The sequence below is a fragment of the Pelodiscus sinensis genome, chromosome 30 (genome assembly GCF_049634645.1).
Source record: "Pelodiscus sinensis isolate JC-2024 chromosome 30, ASM4963464v1, whole genome shotgun sequence".
NCBI classification, from domain to species: domain Eukaryota; kingdom Metazoa; phylum Chordata; order Testudines; family Trionychidae; genus Pelodiscus; species Pelodiscus sinensis.
In genome coordinates, this window is record NC_134740.1 from 857,948 (window position 1) to 876,362 (window position 18,415).

At 60.2% G+C, this 18,415-nt stretch overlaps 1 protein-coding gene across 1 annotated transcript; it reads right to left on the reverse strand.

Annotated features, from left to right (window-relative positions):
• Positions 1 to 7,177: 7,177 nt before the first annotated feature.
• LOC142821081 (alpha-1B-glycoprotein-like) lies at positions 7,178 to 16,963 on the reverse strand. The gene is made up of 7 exons (XM_075911868.1): positions 16,687 to 16,963; positions 15,284 to 15,574; positions 13,006 to 13,293; positions 11,818 to 12,117; positions 10,692 to 10,974; positions 10,217 to 10,315; positions 7,178 to 7,223 (listed from the first exon to the last, which is right to left on the reverse strand). Exons 1-7 carry the CDS (start codon positions 16,961 to 16,963, stop codon positions 7,178 to 7,180), a joined length of 1,584 nt encoding a protein of 527 aa, XP_075767983.1.
• Positions 16,964 to 18,415: the final 1,452 nt, after the last annotated feature.

Here is an 18,415-nt window from a genome sequence, read left to right on the forward strand (position 1 = left end):
CGCGGGGCAGGCCCCCGCTGGGAAAGTTGTGGGACCAGCTGGGTTGGTCCCCCACCCCCCCCGGGACATGAATCCGCTGGGCACCTCTGGCCAAGCAGAATCGATGCCGGATGTCTCCCCTGCACTGGTATCACAGAGCCGCAGGCTGGGGGCTACCCTGCCCGCTTGCCCCAGAATCCCCTCTTCTTCCCTGTCCCCTGCTGCGTCCGGAGGGGAAACTGAGGCATCACGAAAATATTGCCAATATTTCCCCGTTTTGTGACGGCTGGAGAGGGATGCAACTCGGGACAGAGGTGCGAGGAGCCAAAAAAGGGAGGGACCCCTCAGCTGAGAAGAGATGAGGCAGGGAGGAGGGGACAGGGTGTTTCCCTGTAAGCTGTGCGTGTGTGCGGCCCACTCAGGAAAGACGCAGAGCTGACAAGCTAGGATGTGTGTTTCTAAGGGTGGTGCACGTTCACACACGCCTCGGTGCACCTAGGAAAAATTTATTCCGCCCCTGGATGGAAAAGATTCGCTGGGACCTTGCTGAGGTCTACACAATCCTGGAGGGTGTGGAGAAGGTGCCTGGGGAAGGGGTACTGGCAGGGGCAAAGGGTCGCCCAGTGAAATGATGGGGCAGCAGGTTTGAAACAACCACAGGGAAGTATTTCTCCCCCCATCCCCACGCACCGACAACCAGGGGAACTCCTTGCTGCAGGATAGTGTGAAGGCCAAAAGGAACACTGGGGTGAGGACAGAATGAGACGTTCACGGAGGTGGCTGGGATCTTCTCAGGGACCCACCTCTGTGCTATGGGGTCCCTGAACCTCCGGCTGCCAGGAGCCAGGACTTGGGGACTCCATAAATCACCCTGTTTGGTTCTGTCCTTCTGAAGCAGCTGGCGTTGCTGGAGGAGAGGACGCCGGGTTAGACGGACCCAGTCTGGCCGCTGCTCTGAGCGACCGGCAGACGGGCAGCAGGGGGGAAGCCACTCCATGGGGATGGGACTTTGCTGGGGCGAGGGAATTGGATGGGACTGGGAGGTTGGGCAGACGGGGCTTGGGGGAGTGGAGTGGGGAGCTGGGGAGCTAGGGAACTGGGGCCTGTGGGGCTGGGATGTGGGTCAAGGGGTGGGGCCTGGGAGATTGAGTAGATGTGTCTGGGGGGTGGAGCAAGGGGCTGGGGGGCTGGAGCGTGGGGCGGGGAGCTAGGGAAGAGGGTCCTATGGGGCTGGGAGGTGGGGCAGGGGGTGGGGCCTGGGAGATTGAGTAGATGTGTCTGGGGGGGTGGAGCAATGGGCTGGGGGGCTGGAGCGTGGGGCGGGGAGCTAGGGAAGAGGGTCCTATGGGGCTGGGAGGTGGGGCAGGGGGTGGGGCCTGGGAGATTGAGTAGATGGGTCTGGGGGGTGGAGCAATGGGCTGGGGGGCTGGAGTGTGGGGCGGGGAGCTAGGGAAGAGGGTCCTATGGGGCTGGGAGGTGGGTCAAGGGGTGGGGCCTGGGAGATTGAGTAGATGTGTCTGGGGGGTGGAGCAAGGGGCTGGGGGGCTGGAGCGTGGGGCGGGGAGCTAGGGAAGAGGGTCCTATGGGGCTGGGAGGTGGGGCAGGGGGTGGGGCCTGGGAGATTGAGTAGATGGGTCTGGGGGGTGGAGCAAGGGGCTGGGGGGCTGGAGCGTGGGGCGGGGAGCTAGGGAAGAGGGTCCTATGGGGCTGGGAGGTGGGGCAGGGGTGGGGCCTGGGAGACTGAGTGGGTGGGGGTTGAGGGGTGGAGCAGGGGACTGGGGGAGTGAGTCTGATGGGGCGGGGAGCTGGGGGATGGGGTCCAACAGGGCTGGGAGGCAGATCGGGGGACGGGTGTCTGGGGGCTGGGGCTGCCCACGGCCGGCAGTGGCCCCAGGCATGTGCAGCACAGGGGCACAGATTTCGGGGCGCTCTACGCAGCTGTCGAAGGGCGGCCGTACCGGGAGCCCCCTGCTGGAGGCCACAGGCTCCTGCCAGACTCCTCCCAGGAACGGAGCAGTGGAGAGGTCCTCCAAGCCGGCTAGAGAGGCTGCAGGGGACCCATCCAATCAGGGCCCAGGAGGGGCCTATAAAAAGGAGCAACAGAGCCTCCGCTTGGCCAGATGCTGGCTGGCGCTGGCTGGACGTGGCAGCAGCTGGGCACCGGGCAGATGTGGGTCGTTCCCGTAGGAGACTGAATTGCCAGGAGGCCCATCTGAAGACCATGGGTGCCCCCAGCCAGTGTGGATCTCATGGGAGGTGGGTGGGGGATGGGTCCTGAAAGGTGGGGGGCAGGGGGTTGGCCCTGCCCAAAGCCCCCCACTTGAGGCTGTGGGGCCACTCTTGGGGTCTCACTTGGGGGCTGGTTTTTGGGGGGCTGTGCCCTTCTGGCTGAGCCCCCCCAGAGCTGGGCTGGTTCTGTCTGCTGCTCTGCCGGGGGGGGGGTCACCCCAACTTAGTGCCTGGTCTGAGGCAGAAAGTGGGGGTGGCCCTGACTTCTTGCCCCTAGGCTGCCTGGCAGCTGGTTTTGTGACCCCCCCAGGCCCCCATGCGCTGTCGGTGTGCGCCTAGGGCATGTGACTAGCCAAGGACCCAGCGGGATATGTGGGGCGTCCCTCGAAAGAGAGGGCTTCCCGCAGCCAGACGGGCTTGTGGGGCTGGGACGTGGGACAAGGGGTGGGGCCTGGGCTTCCCTTCATCGCCGCGGGGATCATAGTGTGTCTATCTGCGTGGAACACATTTTGTTGCGTGCACCGAGGCCTGGGCTGATGGGCACCACCCAGAGAAACACCCACCGTGGGCACCCTGCGACTCAGCCTGGCTGGTAGTCCACGCGCTCCGCTCACGGCGAACCCTGCCTGGGATCAGGTGGGGGGGGCTTTCACCCTCTCTCCCTCCTCCCCCCCCCCGTGGCCCAGTTGAAAATTCTCGATGCCGGTGAGGCAGCACAGTGATCTCTTTTGACTGGGGTGCAGGTGGCGAGGATGAGGGACTGAGGGTGCCGGGGGGGATGGCTTTGCCTGGGGGTGTGGGCTCTGGGCTGGGGCCAGAGATGAGATTTGGGGTGCAGGCTGGGGGGAGGGGGCAGAGAGGATCAGCATGTGGGTGGGGAGTCTGGTTTGCTACACGGGTTGGGTACAGGGGGTGCAGGCTATGGGATGAGGCCAAGGAGGAGGTGTTTGGGGTGCTGGAGGGGTTCTGGGTTGGGGGGGCTCAGAGCTGGGCATGGTAGGGGACATGGGGGGCAGGCTATGGGATGGGCCTGGGGATGAGGTATTGGGGTGCTTGGAGCTGGGGGACGGGGTGCAGGCTGTAAGATGGGGCTGAGAATGAGGTGTTTGGGGTTCTGGGGGGTTTCTGGGTGGGGGGCTCAGGGGTGCAGGCTGTGGGATGGGGCTGAGAATGAGGTGTTTAGGGTTCTGGGGGGTTTCTGGGTTGGGGGCTCAGGGGTGCAGGCTATGAGATGGGGCTGAGAATGAGGTGTTTGGGGTTCTGAGGGGTTTCTGGGTTGGGGGCTCAGGGGCGCAGGCTATGGGATGGGCCAGGGATGAGGTGTTTGGGGTTCTGAGGGGTTTCTGGGTGGGGGGCTCAGGGGTGCAGGCTGTGGGATGGGGCTGAGATGAGGTGTTTGGGGTTCTGGGGGGTTTCTGGGTGGGGGGCTCAGGGGTGCAGGCTGTGGGATGGGCCGGGGATGAGGTGTTTGGGGTTCTGGGGGGTTTCTGGGTGGGGGGCTCAGGGGCGCAGGCTATGGGATGGGCCAGGGATGAGGTGTTTGGGGTTCTGAGGGGTTTCTGGGTTGGGGGCTCAGGGGTGCAGGCTGTGGGATGGGCCGGGGATGAGGTGTTTAGGGTTCTGGGGGGTTTCTGGGTTGGGGGCTCAGGGGTGCAGGCTATGGGATGGGGCTGAGAATGAGGTGTTTGGGGTTCTGAGGGGTTTCTGGGTTGGGGGCTCAGGGATGCAGGCTATGGGATGGGGCTGAGATGAGGTGTTTGGGGTTCTGAGGGGTTTCTGGGTGGGGGGCTCAGGGGTGCAGGCTATGGGATGGGCCGGGGATGAGGTGTTTGGGGTTCTGAGGGGTTTCTGGGTTGGGGGCTCAGGGGTGCAGGCTGTGGGATGGGGCTGAGATGAGGTGTTTGGGGTTCTGAGGGGTTTCTGGGTGGGGGGCTCAGGGGTGCAGGCTATGGGATGGGGCTGAGATGAGGTGTTTGGGGTTCTGAGGGGTTTCTGGGTGGGGGGCTCAGGGGTGCAGGCTATGGGATGGGGCTGAGATGAGGTGTTTGGGGTTCTGGGGGGTTTCTGGGTGGGGGGCTCAGGGGTGCAGGCTGTGGGATGGGGCCGGGGATGAGGTGTTTGGGGTTCTGGGGGGTTTCTGGGTGGGGGGCTCAGGGGTGCAGGCTATGGGATGGGGCCGGGGATGAGGTGTTTGGGGTTCTGGGGGGTTTCTGGGTTGGGGGCTCAGGGGTGCAGGCTGTGAGATGGGGCTCAGGGGTGCAGGCTATGGGATGGGGCCAGGGATGAGGTGTTTGGGGTTCTGAGGGGTTTCTGGGTGGGGGGCTCAGGGGCGCAGGCTGTGGGATGGGCCAGGGATGAGGTGTTTGGGGTTCTGAGGGGTTTCTGGGTGGGGGGCTCAGGGGTGCAGGCTATGGGATGGGCCAGGGATGAGGTGTTAGGGCTGTGGGAGGGGTTTCTGGGTCGGGGGCTCAGGGGTGCAGGCTATGGGATGGGCCAGGGATGAGGTGTTAGGGCTGTGGGAGGGGTTTCTGGGTGGGGGGCTCAGGGGCGCAGGCTATGGGATGGGCCGGGGATGAGGTGTTAGGGCTGTGGGAGGGGTTTCTGGGTCGGGGGCTCAGGGGTGCAGGCTATGGGATGGGGCCGGGGATGAGGTGTTTGGGGTTCTGGGGGGTTTCTGGGTGGGGGGCTCAGGGGTGCAGGCTGTGGGATGGGCCAGGGATGAGGTGTTTGGGGTTCTGGGGGGTTTCTGGGTGGGGGGCTCAGGGGCGCAGGCTATGGGATGGGCCAGGGATGAGGTGTTAGGGCTGTGGGAGGGGTTTCTGGGTGTGATGATGCATCGGGGTTCCCCCGACCCTGCACCCCCATAGCAGCCCCAAGAGACTCCACCAGCCCGTAGAACAGGGGGGTTTATTGCTTCTCCAAGAGACAGCCCAGCACAGACGGGACGTGGGTACTGGAGTCAGGGCCAGGCTGCCTCCGACCCTTTGAGATGGGCCCCTGGGCCCCTAGGCTCCCAGCCCCCTGCTTAGACTGTCCCCTTCATGGTCCCCCCCAGCCGAAACTGACCCTCCGCCCCTCAGCACTCCCTGCCTTTGTTCAGTCCCTGCCCTCAGCAGGTTGGACGGGTTGGGTCACTGTCTGTGACCTCAGGCAGCCCCCCCCCCGCTAGGCAGCGCTTACAGACACCGGCCAGTAGGGGTCACCCACAGCCCAAACCCAGCAATCAGTGAATGCCTGCCCAGTCCATCACACTGGGTCTGTGGCAGCTCAGGGCTGGGACAGGGGGTGCAGGCTATGGGACGGGCCGGTGATGAGGTGTGTGGGGTGCAGGAGGGGTTTCCAGGTGGGGGGGAGGGGCTCGGCTGGGATGGGGGTGCAGGCTATGGGATGGGGCTGCAGATGAGGTATGTGGGGGGGTTTCCAGGTTTGGGGGGGTCAGGTCTGAGATGGGGTGCAGGCTATGGGATGGGCCAAGGATGAGTTGAGTGGGGTACAGGAGGGATTTCCAGGTTTGGGGGGGTCAGGGCTGGGGCAGAGTGGGGGACGGCATGCAGGCTATGGGATGGGGGTGGGGATGAGGTGTGGAGGGTACAGGAGGGGTTTCCAGGTGGGGGGGCTGAGGGCTGGGACAGGGGGTGCAGGCTATGTCATGGGGCTGGGGATGAGATGTTTGGGGTGCTGGGGGATTTCTGAGTTGGGGGGCTCAGGGCCAGGGCAGGGGATTGTTGGCGCCCAGGGCTACTTCTGGTGGCTCCCGATCAGCGGTGCACCCACAGCAGGGTGACCCAGTGCCTGACTCTGCAATCCCCTGGGACAGAACTCAGGAGTCCTGGCTCCCAGCCCCCTCTCCCCCCATTCACAGCACAGCAGGAAGACGTTGGTGGCCGGTTTTGAAGGCAGGGTGAGTTGGGGGGCTGGGATTGGGGGGTGCTCTCAGCGAGGGGAGGGGCTGCAGTGGCCGCGGCATCCGGGATCGTTGGGGGGGTTAGCCCCGCACTACAGCCTCCTGGTTGGAATGGCCTCCGGCCATCTGGGCGGCGGCACTGGGGGTCTCAGCTCGGAATAGATGGTGTTGGGGGCCTAGGAGAGAGAAGAGGGGGCCACGTGTCAGCTAGGGGGCGCTGCTAGGGGGAGCAGGGTGGGAGGCTCCGTAGGGGGCGCTGTTGCTCAGGGATGGTTGCAATGCCCCCGTGCAGCACTAGGGGGCGCTGTGCACTGGGGAGCAGGGTGGGAGGCTCCGTAGGGGGCGCTGTTGCTCAGGGATGGTTGCAATGCCCCTGTGCAGCACTAGGGGGTGCTGTGCGCTGGGGAGCAGGGTGGGAGGCTCGGTAGGGGGCGCTGTTGCTCAGGGCTGGTTGCACTGCCCCCGTGCAGCACTAGGGGGCGCTGTGCGCTGGGGAGCAGGGTGGGAGGCTCCGTAGGGGGCGCTGTTGCTCAGGGCTGGTTGCACTGCCCCCGTGCAGCACTAGGGGGTGCTGTGTCGCAGGCCAGGCAGGTGGGGTGCTGGGCAGCAGGGAGCTGGGGGCAGGTCTCACAAATCGGGGAGCCCTCTGCTGGTCTTACCGAGGCGCGGCACCCAGCCTTGGCAAACTCTTCTCTCTTGGCCCTGTCCTGGGGGGCTGGACCCACTCCAGGCTTGTGGGGTCGGGCCGGCTGGTTGTGGGTCACCGGCAGGTCCTGCCCATCAGGGCTCCATTGCTGCAGGGCTAATCACACAACAGATCAGCTGCCTGGTCTTCCCCCCCCCCCCACCCGCACCTGGGGACCCCCGAGGGTGAATCTTTCCCTTTACCCCATGGATCCCACCTTTAACCACTAGGCAGCACCCTCCCATTAGCGTTACCAGTAAGGAACTCAGTGTGTGGCAGTCAGAAAGTCTCTTAAAGGGGAGGTGCCCCAGTGCCTCCACCTCAGGGCTCCAGACCCCCACGTCCCTCCCCAGAGGGGTGTATGTGTCTGGGGAGGGCGATTACTCACCTATGTCAGCCCCAAAGGGTCTGTTGACGTACAGAGGCCTGAAAGAGGAAGAACCAAACATCAGAGGTGGAGCAGGGGCCAATGAGCGGGTTTAGGGGAGCTCTGATCCCAGGGCAGGAAGATTTTTGGGGGATTGGATCATGCATTTTTATTCAATTTTTCCATTTGTTCCTTCCTTCATTTTCCAGTTCATTCATTCCTTCTTTCCTTCCTTCCTTTTCTCATTCATTCATTCATTCATTCATTCATTCATTCATTCATTCATTCATTCATCTGCTCTGTCCTTTCTCTGTGTCCTCTTCATACACTCCTTTACTCCATGCCTGTCTTTCTCAGAGTCACTGTGTTGTAAGCAAAACTCGTGAAGTCATTCTGCCGCTCTACTCTGCACTGGTTAGGCCTCAGCTGGAGTACTGTGTCCAGTTCTGGGCGCCACATTTCAAGAAAGATGTGGAGAAATTGGAAAGGGTACAGAGAAGAGCGACAAGAATGATTAAAGGTCTAGAGAACATGACCTATGAAGCCAGGCTTCATGAACTGGGCTTGTTTAGTTTGGAAAAAAGAAGATTAAGGGGGGACATGATAGCGGTTTTCAAATATCTAAAAGGGTGTCACAAGGAGGAAGGAGAAAATTTGTTCCTCTTGGTTTCTGAGGACAGGACAAGGAGTAATGGGCTTAAAGTGCAGCAGGGGAGGTTTAGATTGGACATTAGGAAAAAATTCCTAACTGTCAGGGTGGTCAAATATTGGAATAAATTGCCAAGGGAGGTGGTGGAATCTCCCTCTCTGGAGATATTTAAGAACAGGTTAGATAGACATCTGTCAGGGATGGTGTAGACGGAGCTTGATCCTGCCTTGAGGGCGGGGGGCTGGACTCGATGACCTCTTGAGGTCCCTTCCAGTCCTATTATTCTATGATTCTATGACTTCTCTGTTCTCTTTTTCATTCCCTCTTTCGCACACGGCTCCCTCCTCTGTCTGTCACCTACTGCCTTCCTTCATTGATCCCTGCACCTCTCGTCATTCTCCATCTCCCATTTTTCCCGGCTCTGTCACCTCCTCTCAATCTCATTCCTTCCTTCCGTGCTCTCTCTCGTTCATTTCTCTTCACAGGCCGGGGAGGGTCAGATCTACACTGGTAAATGTTGGCGAACCTCAGTTTTGCCACACACAGACAAACCTGGGCTATGTCTAGACTGTAGGCTTCTTTCAGAAGAAGCTTTTCCGGAAGAGACCTTCCAAAACAGCTTCTTCTGAAAGAGCGTCCACATTGCCACAGCACCTCGAAAAAGCGATCAGCTTTTTTTGAAAGATAGCACCCGCACTGAAGAGACGCTCAGTTGCATGTAAGCTGTGATTGCTAGGGACGGAGTGGCCACCAGGGCACCTGTACTTTTTCCTTGTTCCTCTTCTTTTGAAAACTCCCTCTTCCCCATCCACACATGCCCTTTTCCAAAAGAGCTTTCGCAAAAAGACTTCTTCCTTGTAGACTGAGGATTATCAATGCCGGAAAACCCCCTCTGTTTTGATTTTCTTTTGAAAGACTGCGATTGCAGTCTGGACGTAATTGAAGCTTTTTTGGGAAAATGGTCACTTTTCCCGAAAACTCTGTAGCGTAGACATAGCCTGACCGAAGAAACATTTCTGTTGCTGCTCATCAAAGTAAGAGAAATGCCACTCAAGACTTGATTAGTTTGCTTTACGGCTATTTTCTTGGCCTGTTTGGACAAGGGACATTTTTTTGGGTTGGTAGCAAGTTGTGTTTTTCCCCCCCCCCCATAGTCCGAGTCTCTTGTCCTTAAAATAATTAGTGTCAGTCCTGCTCAGGATTTCCTGCAACTGTGAAAATCCAAAGAGGAAAAACCGGGGTAAAATGGTTCAAAACAACCCTCGCTCGTACCCATGTCCATAACAGAAAAAAAAATCAAATTCTCCCAAGCGACATCCTACCGACTTGGCCAGGAGCAATCCACAGCCAGTCCCACTAGGTGGCAGTGTAGTTTGATCGATTAGACTAGAAGTCGGGAACTAAAGAAATTGACCCGGGTTAGGGGTCCCGGCTTGGCCAAGCCCTGGCTGGGATGACTGAGTTGGGGTTGGTCTGCGTTGGGTAGGGGGCTGCATTTGATGATTCCTGAGGTCTCTCACGGAACCCTAGGGCTGGCATTCTAGATCCTGGGTTCTAATGAGGTTCTAGGTTGTAATGAGGTTCTCATGGGACTGACTGGCCTGTTGGGCGTGGACTGCCCCACATGGGACAGGCCTGATCCCCAAGGGGTGAGGGCGTGTTGGCCTCTGAAATTGGAGCAACTTACTGTGTTGGAACCCGGATACCACCTGTGAAGAGAAGGGGAAATCGAGGCGTGAAGCTGTGGGCCTTGGGCAAAAGCGAATGTGACTCAGGGAACCGTTCTCAAGAGACGGGGGATGTCGGGAGAGAAACGCACGGCCTAGAAGGGGGAATCTCGCTGCTCTTTGGGTGGGACGAGGCTGAGAGGAGGGCCGCTGGGAGGGAGACGCACAGCGAGGGCGAGAAGAACCGAGTTCCTCAGCCGGGGCTCTTGATGGCCTTCTCGCCTGCTCCCTTCTCTCCAGATCCTGTTTCCTGCTGGTCTCTGCCCCTTCACCTCTCGCCCCGGGAAATAACGTTCCCTTCGGCATCCCTGGAGATGCAGCTGAAACCCTCGGGCGGGAGAACGCTGCTCTTGGTGAGCCCAGCAAACTGGGATGTTGAGGGGTGGGGCTGGGTGAGTTTGGGGGCCAGGCTGGTTTTGGAAGAGCAGAGCTGGGGAGCATTTCCTGGAGCAGACCCCCCCCCCCAATGTCCTCCCCTCCAAACGAAACCCCACCCTGTCTGAGGATCTGCGAGTGGTCGCCTCGAGCCAGGGCCGTGAGCTCCGTGCTAGGCGATACCCATGGGTTATAAGTCACAAAGTGGCCGATCGCCCCCCTATCCCAACCCCCCCAAACCTCCCCCTACTCCAGACACCCAGCATTCACCCCGCTCCTAGTCTCTCCCCACCAGCGGTACCTTTCCTCCTCCTCCGGCAGAGGCAGATGAGAAGCAGCAAGGAGAGCAGCGCCGCGGCCCCGGCGCATCCGGCCACCAGGGGCATCCATGGGGGCCAGGCTGGGAAGGAGAAGGGGCCGGGTGAGCCATGGGGACGGGAGGGGTGATTTGCACCCACTGCTAGAACGCAGGCGCTGTGGGGTAGGAGTGGGAGCCACACACATACTGCACCACGTGGTGCTGCCGAACCGGGTCTGGGACTCTGGGTCCACACGGCTCAGGCCTGGGCCTGCGTCACAGCAGGACATGGGCTCCGACCCACCCTGCTACCCTTGTGCTGGCTGACCCGAGCTGGCAGGAAGGGCGGGGCTTGGGTGGAAACCAGAGTGAGACCCGAGGCTCGGGGGGCAGTGTGGACGTACCCTGAGTGGAGCTTGCGGAATCCTTCGTCATCCTGGTGACGTTCACGACCTGGCTCCTGGGGGATGGGACCCACCTCCCGTCCACGTTCTCCTCGTACCCACAGGCAAATTCCCCAGTGACGTGGGGACTGGCCTGCGGGATGTGGAGAATGGAAACACCCCGAGAGCCAGTGCCGGGATCTGTGGGGCTGAGCTCAGACCCCAAGTCCCCAGGGCTGAGCTCAGCTCCGTCCTTGTAGAAATGAAACCTCAGCTGGCTGGAGTCCTTGGGGGCCGTGCAGGTGAGGAGTAGGGGGGGTCCTTCTTTCACTGCTCCAGTTGGGGGATCCACACTCAGCACCGGTGGGGGAGGGGAATCTGTGGGGAGAAGGAAAGGGGAGGGGTCAGAAGAGTGATGCTAGAAAGTGTGGGGAAGGGGCGGCTATACTGTATAATGGGCACTAGGGGGCAGCAGAGGGTGGAGTGGGGGAGGGGCGGCTATACTGTATAATGGGCACTAGGGGGCAGCAGAGGGTGGGTGGGGAAGGGGCGGCTATACTGTATAATGGGCACTAGGGGGCAGCAGAGGGTGGGCGGGGAAGGGGCGGCTATACTGTATAATGGGCACTAGGGGGCAGCAGAGGGTGGGGTGGGGAAGGGGCGGCTATACTGTATAATGGGCACTAGGGGGCAGCAGAGGGTGGGTGGGGAAGGGGCGGCTATACTGTATAATGGGCACTAGGGGGCAGCAGAGGGTGGGCGGGGAAGGGGCGGCTATACTGTATAATGGGCACTAGGGGGCAGCAGAGGGTGGGTGGGGGAGGGGCGGCTATACTGTATAATGGGCACTAGGGGGCAGCAGAGGGTGGGTGGGGGAGGGGCGGCTATACTGTATAATGGGCACTAGGGGGCAGCAGAGGGTGGGTGGGGGAGGGGCAGCTATACTGTATAACGGGCACTAGGGGGCAGCAGCGGGTGGGTGGGGGAGGGGTGGCTACACTGTATAATGGGCACTAGGGGGCAGCAGAGGGTGGGTGGGGGAGGGGCAGCTATACTGTATAACGGGCACTAGGGGGCAGCAGCGGGTGGGTGGGGGAGGGGTGGCTACACTGTATAATGGGCACTAGGGGGCAGCAGAGGGTGGGGGGGAAGAGGCTGGAAGGAGCAGACACTGCCCCACGCCACCCCGGGGTATCGGACCCCCCCAGAGGGAAGTCTCACCCGTCAGAGCCACCGAGGCGGGTGCGCTCCGGCCGGAGGGGATCCATCGCCCAACCCGCAGTGACCAATACTTGCAGGTGTACGTCCTGCCGGTCCCGTGCCGAGTGTCGAGCTCCAGGCGGGAGCCCCCCTGGGTGGCCGGAGGAAGCACGTCCGGGTTCTGCCCCTCGCCTTGCTTGAAGAATCTGTATCTTCTCTCCCCGCCCGCCTTGGGGGCCGTGCACCGCAGGGCCACCTGCTCCCCTCGGAGGTACACGGGCCGTGGGGGCTGCAGGGCTAACGCCGGGGCCGGAGGGGGCTCTGCGGTGGAGGAGAGATCAGAAGAACGGCCCCATAACTGACTGTCCCAGGCTGGTGTCTGTGTGGTGCCCACAGGGGGTGGCCAGGTGTCCGGTGATTGACCAGAAAGTCCAGTGGAAAGGGGGACGTGATGGTGGCGGGGCCTGGGAATTTGGGGCTGAGGCCGATCCTGGATTTCACTTCAATTCAAGAAGTGATCTCGTGCTTAAAAAGGTTGGAGACCCCCGATCTAGGCTGTCCCTGACCGGTGAATGTCCAACCTGCTCTTCAATATCTCCAGGGACGGAGATTCCACAACCCCCCTAGGCAACTTATTCCAGTGTTTCACCCCCCGGACAGGTAGGAAGTTTTTCCCAATATCCAACCTCAACCTTCCTGGCTGCAGTTTAAGCCCATTGCTTCTTGCCTACTTAGCTCAACAAAGGAAGTGGAAGGATGGCTTGGTCCCCGGGGATCCAATGTGTAATGACCGGCTCTCACGTCGGGCACCCTGAGGTCTAACGTGATGCCCTGACCAGCAGCTGAATCTGGGCAAAGACAGACTGGAAGGAAGGGTCGTGTTTCCAACCTCGAACGACCCGGTGGAACGGTTTCTGGGGGATCTCGGCGGATGCTCCGTCACTGGCAATTGCTCAGTCAAGGTGGGACGTTTTCTGAGAAGCTCTGCCCTAGCAATTATTGTGGGGCAGGACTGTGGTGTGGGGGACGGAGGAGAACCAGGGTCCCTTCTGGAACTGGAGTTTGCCGTCAGCAAAGGGCTCGTGAAATGGCCCTGCTGGCTCAGACCAGGGTCCGTCCGGTCAGGAGCAGAGCCGGTGAGCAAAACACCCGTGGGGTCTCTTCACCCCCCAGCCATCCCAGGAGGGTCGGCACCGGCCCGCTACTCACCCGTGACCAAGATGGAGACCGGCTGGCTCTCCCGGGATCGGACCCCCCATCGGGACGGCTGTATCCAGTAGGCGCAGGTGTACGAGCCGGAGTCCCCCGGCCCCGCGAGGCGCAGGGCAAGCGTGTTGTTGCTTCCAGGCAAGAACGTCTTTCCGCCGTCCCTGGAGAACTGGAATCCGACCGCCCGGTGAGCGCCAGGGGGGTCCAAACACAGGAGGGCGACAGTCTCTCCCGAGAAGTACACGGGCTCCAGGGGGTGCAGGAAGAGGGTCGGGGCTCCAGGGGGCGCTGGTAAAGACAAACAATGTCTCACCCAGGGAAAAGAGGCCCGGACCCAGAGGACAAAGCAAAAACCAAGGCGACATGCAAACTCCGCCTGGCAGGGCGGTGCAAGGGCACAACCCCCCAGCTGCCAGGGGTGCTGGAGCCTCGCTTCGCAGGGGCCACCACGAGCTTAATGCTGCCGCAGCTGGCCTGGCTCCCGGGAGCGATTATCCCCAGTGCTTGGCCAGTCCTAGCCACTGTGTTCGGTTACAGGGTGGCTGTGGTGGGTGGGAGGCCGTGCGGCCCCACAAGGGTGCATGGCTGGGCCGACCTGGCCTTCGGATCCTGTCATGCATGGGGAGGGGCTGTGGTGGGGGAGGGTTAGTTAAGGAGAAGGGGGTGTATGGGGATGGATACCTAGAGGGGGAGGGACAGGTAGGTGGATGGATGGAAGAGTGTGTGGGGCTGGATAGATGGGTAAGTGGTTAGATGTCAACATGGATGGATGTAGTAGTGCAATGGATGAATGAGTAGCAGTTTCCATGCATGGATGGAGAGGTACGAATGGGGGTGGATGGGTGGATGGATGGATGGAGGGGAGTATGTGGGGAAGGATGGATGTGTAGATCGTACATGGTTGGATTGATGGATGGATGTGGAGTGCAATGGGTGTATGGGTAGAAGTTGACATGAATGGATGGAGGGGTAGATGGATGGATGGGTAGATGGATACATGTGTACATTGATATGTGGAGGAGAGTGTGTGGGGATGGGTGGAAGGATGGAAGGGTGTATGTGGGGGTAGAAGGATGGAAGGGTGTACGTGGGGGTGGGTGTGGAAGGATGGAGGGGTGTATGTGGGGGTGGAAGGATGGAAGGGTGTACGTGGGGGTGGGTGTGGAAGGATGGAGGGGTGTACGTGGGGGTGGAAGGATGGAGGGGTGTATGTGGGGATGGATGGATGGATGGATGTGTAGATTGTACATGGATGGATGTGGAGTGCAATAGATGGCTGGAGAGGTACGCATGGGGATGAACGGGAAGACCGATACACGGCTGGCTGGAGGTGTGTGCATGGATGTGGCTGGATGAATGAATAGCTGCACACTAGAGAGGTGGGTTGGGGCTGGATGGATTTACGTGGTTTGCCGTTTTCACGTTGCTGTGTTGGACCCAGGACATTGGCCAGACAAGGTGAGGGAGGTGAGCCCTTTCAACGGACTCTGTGGGTGAAGGATGAGCGGTCAAGCTCCATGCAACTCCTCAGGTCGGCAGAGGGGAACTCAAATAGCTGAGCTCCAAACGAGGCGGAACAGATTACGCCCGGTCCATTGGAAGATATCGCCAAACTAGCAACCAGCATCACCCAAGCCAGCCCCAGGCGAGCAAATTCGTTGTTCCGTTGATTCTCACCGCAAAACGACTGAGCAAGTATCATTGCTGTAGCTACTACAGTGGCTAATAGCATAGTAGAAGCTTCCCGACTGGTTAAGAATTGAAACTGACGAACAATTCAATCCCACGGTATTTTAAGATCACGTCCTGCCAGGAGACACATTAGAGGCTTTTGTGGCTCGTGAGCATCCGTTGTAATATTGCTGATTTAGGAGATAAATCTGGGGGGAGAGGGGGAATGTTCCTCCATCTTTTTGCATAAAAATGGCTTTTTAACCCCAACCTTTTCACACAGACACGTTCATTGTGCCCCAGCTGGTGTAGGGACTTGCTCTGACGAAACCAAACCTTGAAATGGTTTGGCAAAAACCCCCCCAGCAAAGTAAGTGAAATTTGAGCTGGGAACATCGACACTGTGTGTGTGTGTGTGTGTGTGTGTGTGTGTGTGTGTGTTCAGAGTTTCCTAGAAAGAGCAACGTTTTAGCTGGACTTTTTTGAGGGTGTGAAAAGAGAATTTGTTAAAAATTGGACAGCAGATGTACTCAATTTCCCAAACAGCCCTGTCGGTGACCCCCGGAGAAATAGCCCAAGGCCGCGACGGTGGAATGCACTAACTCACCTGGCAAGTGGATGGAGAGGGGAGAACTCAGTCCGGACTCCACCTTCCTCCCAGAGACGTCTATCTGGTAGCTACAGGTGTAGGAGCCGGCGGAGCGGGGGTCGGACGTGGGGAGCTGGAGCTGGGCCCCGTGCGTGGACTCTGGGGTGGATTCCGACAGTACCAGGTGCCCATTCTTGAAGATCTGGAAGGCGGGCAACATGTATCTCCCATGGAGCAAACACATGACGGTGACAGAGTCGTTCCAGGGGCCACCAGCAGTGGCAGAGATGGACGGGGCTAGCGGACGATCTGGGAACAGAAATGAATAAGAACAAGAGGGATGTGCTTGAGTAAAGGCAGAAATTGCAGAGCCGGTGACAGGTCTCGGGAGGGTCTATGGTTCAGGCATTGAGCATGGCTAGGCTGCGAAGCAGGACACCTGGGTTCTAACACAGGCTCTGGGAGGGAAGCAGGGTCTAGTGGTGAAAGTAGGGGTGGCTGGGGGCCAGGACTCTTGGGTTCTCCCTCCAGCTGTAGGAAGGCAATGCGGTCTTGTGCTGAGGGGTGTGGGGCTAGGAACCTGGACTCTGGGGAACTATTCCTGCTCTTATAATTCGGCTTGCAGTTCTTATCCACAATTCGAGAAGGACGGGGTGGAACTGGAGGTGGTGCATGGAAGATCAGGGGACCAGAAAATGAGCCTTGTTCACTGAGTCTAAGGCCAGATGGGACCCCTGTGACCTCTAGCGTCAGCCTCTGTGAAGTCCTTTCAACCTGGAACCAAACCAGCCACCGACGGCTCAGGCAGACTCAGGAAATCTACTGACGGCCTCACCACCAGCTCTGGAATGGAAGGAATCTCTAGCGTGGAAGCACATTCAGATTTTCCAAGGCTGAGGGGTGACTGGACCCCACCTAGAAGCATCTCCTGTGACCACAGAGATTTGGCACCAATGAGCCCTTCAGCGTACCGGGCAAAGTTCCATGAGGACGTGGTGGCTGGAGGCTGCAGCTAGAGGTCACAGTGGTCTACAAACCGGGAAAGAGGGGGATGTTTTTCCCAAGAAGGGGAATTCCCCCCTGGAACTATGAGCCCTGTTTTGCGGTGGGGTCTCCGCCCTGGCCATTTGCAAATCAAGCTGGTTCCCTAGAAGCCTCGCTCTAGATCCCAGGTGGATGCCGGTGGAGGCGTCCAATGGAGCAGGGACAATGTGTTCACGGGGTCCCTTCCCGGTCTGAGTCTCTGGGAAATGGATTTCATTGGCTCAAAGGGGTGGCTGGTTTTGGAGGGCAGGTGGAGACAAGTGTAGGATCCGTGGGGGTGGAAGGGAGCAGGATGGTGACCTTCCATACTGCCGTGGGTCTCAGACACAATGGGGATGGGGCAGGGAACCCCTTAGGAGAGGAGAAAGGGGACTCACCCATCACGGGTACCCACACTGGCTGGCTATGTGAGGAGTAGATGGGCTTCCCGTGTTTCACTGCCCTGTATTCACAGCTGTACGCCCCAGCCTTCTCCAGCGCAGCCGTCAGCACCAGCCAGGGGCCCCCGGCTGGGCCGTCGCTTTCACTGAAGACCCGCTCCCCTCGATTGTAGAACTGGTAGCTGCTCACCGCCAGCCCCTGGGGGGCCGAGCATCTGAGGGTGAGACGTTCCCCTGGGACATACATGGGGAGCTGGGGGTCCACGCTGACCATGGGGGCTGGCAGGGGGGCTGAGGAAGGGAAGAGAGATGCAGAAGTTATGGTCCCCCAGCTAGGGGCTGCCCCCCAATTCAGGCCCGTTGGCTACAGCCTCCTGCCCCCAATTCCTGCCCCTTTGCTAGAGCCATCAGCCCCTCTTAGCTCCCCATTCCTGCCCCAGTAGATGCCTGGTGTCTGCCTCACTGCTCTGTCTGCTTCCCCCCAGCCTCACGCCCACCCTGTGCTCCATGGCTCTAGCGCCTGTACCAATAGGAAATCTAGAGGTGCCAGATTTGTCTGCTCCCCAGGGACCGGGGCAGCTGGGCTGGCTCCAGGTGGGTGCTGAGACCAGATGGAACTGGGGGTGGGAAGATGGTGGCTAGGGAGAGAGACTTTCCCCAGGGACTCCAGCCCTCCCCAGCCTGGAGGGGACCTGAGAAAACGGAGCCTCCCTCCACTCCCCAGTCATGTCAGGAAGTCCTCCCAGTGGGTCCTGAATCTTGGAGGAGCCCACACAGCATGTGCTGCACAAAGAGCCTGGTACCCCACCTGTGGGAAGTCCCTACCCAGTCCCATTCCCACCCCACTGAGAGAGCCAGTCCCTCCCCACTGGGGCAGGATCGGAACCAGCGACCCCTGGAGGCGAAAGGCCCATTCTGCGACCCAACCAGCTTGGGGCCAGACTGGCACTCAATGTTGGCTGGCTGGAAGGGGGGCCCACCTCCACGGAGGGCTAGAGCCTGGGTGGGGACTGGGTCCCTCCTTACCTGCAGGGGACACTGGCCGGGGCAGGATCTGGAGAGCAGCTGAAGGGGAGAAGAGACGGGGAGTGAGTGCTCCGGGGAGGCTGTGGGAGGGACGGGGCTGGGGACCAGGGAATGGAGTTTAGGGCCACGCAGGGCTGAGTGGTTGAAGTTCATCTTCTGTTTTCCTAGGGGAGAGTGACTCAAAGGCAGCAGGTGGAAGGAAACGTCCATCGTGGAAAGACAAGGAGCTCAACGTACGAGCAAAGCAGCCGGTCGGGAGTCTGTTGGAAGAAGCTCAACCCTCAGGGCTGTTGCTTCCTGCACAGAACGGTTCTGTGGGCAGACCCTGCAGGGCAGAGAAGTGCCGGAGGCCCCACCCGGCTGGAGAGGGAACGGGGGGAGAAGTGGCCCCATGGAGCCGGAGGAGGAAGAAGGGAGCCACATGGGGAAAGGTGGAAGGAGACGCAGGGTCGCTCACCTAGGAGATGGAAGATGCTGAGCTCCATGCCGGATGAATCTTCTCCTTCAACGGGCCGCAAGCAGAGCCGCCAAGCCCTTACACACGTCTGTGGCTGTCTCGTCTGAGTCACGGAGAGACGCTTCCCCAACGTGTGTGTGGGCGAGAGAGGAACCAGCCCCTAGGATGGGCCAGGAGCCGGGATTGGTGGTGACAGCGGAATCCCAAGACCAGCGGATCCCTGGCGGGGGGGGGCCCCGGTGT